This window comes from Brassica oleracea, chromosome C4, assembly GCF_000695525.1.
Source record: "Brassica oleracea var. oleracea cultivar TO1000 chromosome C4, BOL, whole genome shotgun sequence".
Classification (NCBI taxonomy): Eukaryota; Viridiplantae; Streptophyta; class Magnoliopsida; order Brassicales; family Brassicaceae; genus Brassica; species Brassica oleracea.
The window spans coordinates 51624348-51631119 of NC_027751.1; the positions used below are offsets into that span (position 1 = coordinate 51624348).

The 6772-nt window shown below is 36.0% G+C and overlaps 1 protein-coding gene and 1 long non-coding RNA gene across 2 annotated transcripts; both read right to left on the reverse strand.

Moving 5' to 3' along the window:
• Nucleotides 1–195: 195 nt before the first annotated feature.
• On the reverse strand, nt 196–929 carry LOC106341310. The gene is made up of 2 exons (XR_001269600.1): nt 641–929; nt 196–427 (listed from the first exon to the last, which is right to left on the reverse strand). It is a non-coding gene; the product is annotated as an uncharacterized LOC106341310 (long non-coding RNA).
• A 3193-nt stretch (nt 930–4122) lies between these two features.
• Nucleotides 4123–6772, reverse strand: LOC106340685 (polygalacturonase ADPG2). Its single transcript, XM_013779526.1, has 9 exons — nt 6428–6772; nt 6192–6323; nt 5882–6052; nt 5765–5785; nt 5162–5369; nt 4940–5021; nt 4738–4846; nt 4541–4654; nt 4123–4455 (listed from the first exon to the last, which is right to left on the reverse strand). Exons 1-9 carry the CDS (start codon nt 6680–6682, stop codon nt 4246–4248), a joined length of 1302 nt encoding a protein of 433 aa, XP_013634980.1. The 5' UTR covers nt 6683–6772; the 3' UTR covers nt 4123–4245.

Below are 6772 nucleotides of genomic sequence, written 5' to 3' on the forward strand. Positions count from 1 at the left end.
TGAGATTCATATAGTCTTCGGAAGCGGGTCGGATCCGCCCCGCAACAGGTTTAATTCATTTTGTCAAATTTAAAAATTACCCTCCCGACCCGCCATTAGTTTTTGGGAAACCCGCACCCGCCCCGCATTAGTCAAGCGGGTCAAGCGGATACCCGCATCAATTTAAAAAAAAATTTAGTGACCAAATTAGAAAAATGACAAACACACGATCAAGTTTTAACCCGACAAACACCAAACAATAAGTTAAAGATCTGGCAAACAAACCATAAGTTCTTGTTCAAACTAAAATCAAACTTGAAAACAAATTACATAGAGCCTCTACGATAGAAGAATTCTTTCTTCCCCTGACTTGAATCCTCTCCTCTGAAATTTCATATGGTAAACTGCCCCCTCGTACCAACACTCGAATTTACATAGAGCCCATGTTCTTTTTCCGTCACAATACATGTAAAAAGACAAGAGGAGAGGATGAGAACTCAACACCATCAGAGACAAACTCAGATAGACAGAGAGTCGTGAGAGAGACAAGGAGAGAAACAGATTCGTGAGAGAGACAAACTAGAGAGAGACAACAAGAGAGCCAAACTAGAGAGATAAAGAGAGTATCGAAATAGAGAGACTAAGGTAAGAGCCAATATACCTGGTTTATCGAGCAAGACTCAGCCATGAGAGAGATAGAGAGTCGAGGAGAGATCGAAACTAGAGACAGAGAGATGAGACTCGTAAGAAACTTGACAGTCGACGATTTTGCTCTGCAGAGAGCCAAGAGAGAGCGAGAGACTCGATTTAGGGTTACGGAAAAGAGAAAGAAAACTATAGATTTGGGCTTTTGGATTTGTTTTATCCCTCAAACCAATAAAAATCACACAAAGTTACATCGTAAAACTATAAAACGACACACACTAACCACCTAAAACACAAAAACGACACAAAACAAAACTAACAAAACAACATGTTTTTAATATAAGCAGGTGTCCGCTAATCCGTTTCCAAAATTATAATGACCCGCACCCGCCCCGCTATTTTTTTATCTGATCCACGTGACCCACCATTTATAAAATCAGATTTTGTTTGGGCCCGCACCCGCCCTGCAGTGGGCCTAATGGGGCTGGCCCGCGGGTGAAGAATCAAATTCCCAGCGTTAGATACATACCAAATTTAGTGGTTTAGTCAAACCATATATCTTACATAAGTATATTATCAAAACACCATGAAATACTTTAATGAATGTAAAGCTTTCCTGAACACTATTTACATATAGTTCGAGGTTTATATTATTGATAATATACTATGATAAAAAGACATTTTCGTAGCACTTATAAAATTTTAATATATAATTCCTAATTGTACAAGTGATGTGTTGTAACATATGATAAAACGTCAATTCCGTTTTGGATCGAACCGACTTCCAATTTAATTTTGAAATTGAGATTCAAGCCATATATAAGAACATCCCCATTCACGAACCAATATGTTTAAACCAACCATATTATTAATTTAGAATAAACATATTAATAACATATTATATGTTGATAATACACAATCCGGTTTACTATATATATGTACTGATATATATTATCATAGTTCTAATGTTTGTGGAATATGTATACATCCAAGTTAAGAATTAGTGTTTTAATATCCTAGAAGATATTTTTAAGCCTTTTTTTTTGAACTGATTTTCATATTAAAAGCAAAAGAAATGAAAAAAATACAAGCTCCAGGCTTAAGTTTGTCACTCAACCCATTACAAAAGAGAAACTCATATCAATAACCATTAGGTAACCAACCTAAAGCAATTTATAGCCAAGAAAATGAGATCAGTAGGACAATTAGAGCAGGAGTAGTAGTCATATGAAAGTCATTGCTGCATCATGATGGAAGAAACAGTGGGGTTAAAGGTTCTGAAGCTGAGGATGCGATCCTTGATTTGTCTATCCAGGAGGCGAGTGATGACATCGAACGGTCGGGACGTGTTGCGATGCAGTCTAGCATTCCGTTCCGTCCATGTCCAGTAGAGACAACCCTGCCATCATAACAATGAAAGCATTCCTTTTGGTGATCGTCTATTTTGGGAGGCTAATTGGATCATGACTGAGGACCAAGTTCTAGCCGGTAGCAATCCACATCGAGGCGCAAGAGTGCTCCAAATTCCCCAAGCGTAAGGACATTCAAAGTATAGGTGGTCTCTGCTTTCAGGAGCCACAGTACAGAGCAAACAAAGAGGAGAAGTAACAAGACCCCACCCCCTGATGCGATCCCTTGTAGGGCACCTGTTTAAAACAAAAAGCCATGCCAGAAAACTATGTCTTGGAATGCCACCTTTGTTCCATATTGTCAGAAACCAAGGAACACAGGCTCCTTGCTCACGCAGGTTGTGGTAGACAGTTCCTATAGAATAGGCCTTTTCCACTTTACCATCTATTTCCCATTCATAGTAATCTTCCTCATCAGTCAAAACAATGGTAGTTAAGTGAACATGCAATTGAACCTGGTTTTCAGAGCGAGCTGAAGGAAAGCGCCATGAGTTGTTGGAGCAAAGATAGGCGAGAGTTGTTGTTAGGGGAATCCCCAAGGACGACTGTGGACCAAGTTGTAGGTATTTTTAAGCCTTTTGCGTAACAACATATCCCGATTCGTAAAAGATCGTAACTTATACTTTCTATATTTTCATCTAACTTCTATATATATCATGTGCGGTAAATGTGATAAATCTCGATAGCTATTATAGCATTTCTTCCCATTTAATAAGGAGCTATTATCATTACTACCATATATTAAGAATCATAAATATTATATATGTTCTAAGCTATATTTATTGAGTGGAAGCACCGTGGCCGAGTGAACAAAGTTTAAAGGCTTCTACATCCAGCTCTGGGGTTCGAACTTCAGACAACGCAATTTTTACAAGAAAATGTCTCCGTTTCAATTCCCGGAGAAGGTGAATTATGCAGAAAATTAGAGAAAATGCTTGCAATAGATCTTCAACATTGCGCAAGGAATACCGTTAGGAATGGATCTCATAGGGCTACTCAGGGTGATGCAGTCATACGCGAATCCATATAAGGCAGGTAGAATTGTCGGCTGTAATATCGTCTATATAATGTTTCTCATAATTTGTAATAGCATAATTAACTACACAAAACAAAATTATATTTATTGAGAATCTAAAATATAAGAATTTTTTTTTTGGTGATGTCAAAAAAAATTTTGGTTTAGGTTTTGGATCGGTTTCTTTCGGGTGTGAGTTGGTTTGGATCCATAATTTAAATAGTAGTAAAATGCATATAATTTTCAAGTATATAATGGATCAAGGTAGGTTTGGATGTCTAGGACCCGAAGTACCAGTAAACCTGCAAATATATGAAACCCAAAAAATACATGAAAACCAGTAAATACCCGAAATATATTCAAATACCCGAAAATTTCCGATTTTACTCAAAATCTGATCTGAGAAACTAAAAAATGCCTAAAATTTAATCTGATTACCCTAAATATATTCTTAAAATTTTGAAATTCTACCTAAACCCTGAAACTATAACCGAAAACCCAAACCTGAAACTTAAAAGAATATCCATAATACCAAAAGATATATAAAATACCCAAACATACCTAATATACAAAAATAATCTGAGTACTTTGGGTATCCGATCGAGTTTCATGTCTGATTGGAACAAAATCAAAACCTACGGGTCTTCTAAAATAACCAATAGGTACCTTTCCCATGACCCGAACCAAACCTATATTTTCGGGTCGATCTCGGTTCGTGTTTTGGATCAGATAAAATGCACAGACTTAGAAAGAGTTACATAAAAATGTATATACAAAAAACCAAATAACCTAATTTATATTTTTTTAAAGATTATCTGCTTCGATATAATAAGATTTCGTAACATAATAATGTACAACAATCCGAAATACTAATTCATATAAAACTATGTTTATAGTTTTAAAAAACCCGTGTTTTCGAAGCGCGGATCAAAATCTAGTTACCACTTAAAAACGTAATCCTTTATTCATGAAATTTTTAGACAAGTAATTTAGTAGTATATTTATTACATTAAAACAATAAATCTCTTGACCATGTTGTCTGTATGTATATTCATAAACTATTTTTGACATATAGACAATATGTTTAAATTCATTGTCCATGTATATATCCACAAGTGTATATCATAATTTTGTATACTTTGTATCGGTCTATATGTATTTATAAATCTATGTGAGTTTTTTGATAGGTCTAGTTAATCAGGTGGATTTGCACTGAGGCAAAACACCGTCTTTATCCATCACATTAGCATTGCTGCAACTTGCTTTCCCTCCCTTAATGTTCACTTTGTCGAGTACAATTCCTTGGCATGGATAGTTCTTGCTGCAGTTGAAAGTTATTGCTATGTCCGATGCGCTTGTGCCGCTTATGTTCCGGTAGACCACGTTCTTGATTTGGACCGCTGATTTCTGAAAATATGTAGTAAATGATTAGAGAAAAGTTTTTATTATCATGACGCTTAGTAATGGAAGATTTGATCAGATTCAAACGAACTTGTTCAGTGCATTTGCTCTTGTCGCAATAATCTTGGTCGATTATAATTGGATTCTTCACATTTTCCATCTGAATGTTCTGAAATATAATGTTGCTAGCAGTTCCAGACCCTCCCTATATTGAATTGGGTTTAAAAGTTAAATTGGGATGAACTTGATAGGCTAGTTAAAATTGAAGGTTTAGTTTGTGATTTTCACCTGGTAAGTTTTGATCCTAACTCCATTGTCTGTACCGGAAAGTTTAGCACCATCCACAGTCACGCCTGATACAAATGCCTTTGAATTGTCATCTCCTAAGCTCCCAATGCTGCTCATGTTTTATAAGGAAATTTCAAATTTATATGTAAGAGATTACGGTTGAATTTCTTAGGTATATATACTGAAAACAATTCATTGATACCTGATACCGTGACCAGGGCCGCAAGTTAAATCGTTGATTTTAACGTTTTGTGATCCACTTTCAATAGATATACAATCATCACCTGCATAGAAAAGCAACCATTAAAAAACTCTTTTAAGACCAATCTCTACAAATTATAACGACAAACCCTTAAATATTAGTTTTCTGGATATGCACGCAGCTCTTTTAAATAACGATGATGTAAATGGATATATTACTAACCTGTTCCAATGATGGATTTGGAGACTTGAATGTTTTGAGTGTTAGTGATGTGGATACCATCAGTGTTAGGACTATCAGCAGGCGCAGTGACCTCAACATTTGAGACCTGAACGTTGGAACATTTCTCAATCGAAATCTGAATCTGTTGCGCATCTTTCACCCTCAGATTATTCACTCTCAAATTCTTTGAGTTGTAGAAAGTAAGAGCCTGCATATAAAATCCATAGATTCATGTAAAACATTTGTCCAATCATGATCACAGCCAGTGGCGGATCTAGAAAATATTTTTAGTGGGGGCATATTAAAAATAGATTTTTTTTACTTGATAATCTGAAGAAAATAATAAATGTAAAATGTAGATAAAAGGAAAATCAGAAATAATAAGGGAAAAAGAAGAAGAAGGAGCTTTGAACCCAGGTTTTGTGGTGGCAAAAGAAAGACTTTAACCAACTAAGCTGTATAATTTATGACAATCTCTATGCAGTTAAGTTTAATTTTATAATATTGTGGTGGCAACTGCCCCCTTGCTGTTGTACGTAGATCCGCCGCTGATCACAGCCATCGTCAGTATTACATGAAAATGTCAAATATGTTTCTACGTACCGTTGGGGCTTTTGTGCATTTCTTCAAAACAATAACAATAAAAAAGTGTCAATATATCAAGATGACATGTAGATAGTAGATATATATTAAGTAAATGAAACATGTACAGACACACACCTTAGCTTCGTTCCGTTTGCATGAGTTTTCCCACCACGTTTCGCCGTTTCCGTTGACAGTTCCGGTGGCCCCGCCATCAACCGTTAGACTGTTAACGCCGTCAAACGTAATCCATTTGCTGAGATCTTTATAATCCGATCGTTGTTGAGATGCCGATAACGTTCCTAAAATCTGTCGTTCCATTCATCAACCGCTCATTTATATATTCAAAACCATATACGTGATCACATGTAGTATACGTATATAATTAACAAATAGTCAACTTTGTAATTTACCCAAATTTAAGCAAAAAAAAAACTTTGTAATTTACCTGAACGGTAAGAATTGATGTGCATGGGCCATTTAATCGAATAGACTTAAGGAAATAAGTTTTTCCTTCAGGAACTAAGAGATTTACAGCTCCACTTGAAGAACAAGCTTTCTTCCATGCATTCACGAACGCCTGATCATATGCATGCATGCAAGGATCATTAGTACAAATAACGTAAATTTATATACGTGACCGTCTCAAAATATTTATAAGATATGTGTGTATGCGCATAATACCTGCGTGTCGTCGGTTTTTCCATCTCCTTTAGCTCCAAAATCAGAAACACTAACGGTGGTTGGAAGCCGCAAAGAGGCTCTTGCAACACTTTTCAGACGAGTGATATCGTCTCTTCGCTTGATTAAGCTATTGGATTTGAACGTTCCATAAGAATGATCATATCTATTAATGTTGTTTCTTGAAGCTTCGCACCATGAGAGCATCAAAAGAGACCATACTAGTAAACCGGTAAGAACTGTGCAACAATGAGCCATTGTGGTTGGTACGTAGAGAAGTGAATTTTTGGAAAAGGAACGCGTGTCGTCTTTTTGGGATTATTTTGAAAATGTTTGTTGTTTATGATT

Coding starts and splice junctions, on each gene's coding strand:
- LOC106340685 (XM_013779526.1), bottom strand. CDS start 6,682: ATGGCTCATTGTTGCACAGTTCTTACCGGTTTACTAGTATGGTCTCTT. Junction 6,324..6,427: donor GAAAAACCGACGACACGCAG/GTATTATGCGCA, acceptor GCATATGATCAG/GCGTTCGTGAATGCATGGAA. Junction 4,456..4,540: donor AGAGCAAATGCACTGAACAA/GTTCGTTTGAAT, acceptor ACATATTTTCAG/AAATCAGCGGTCCAAATCAA.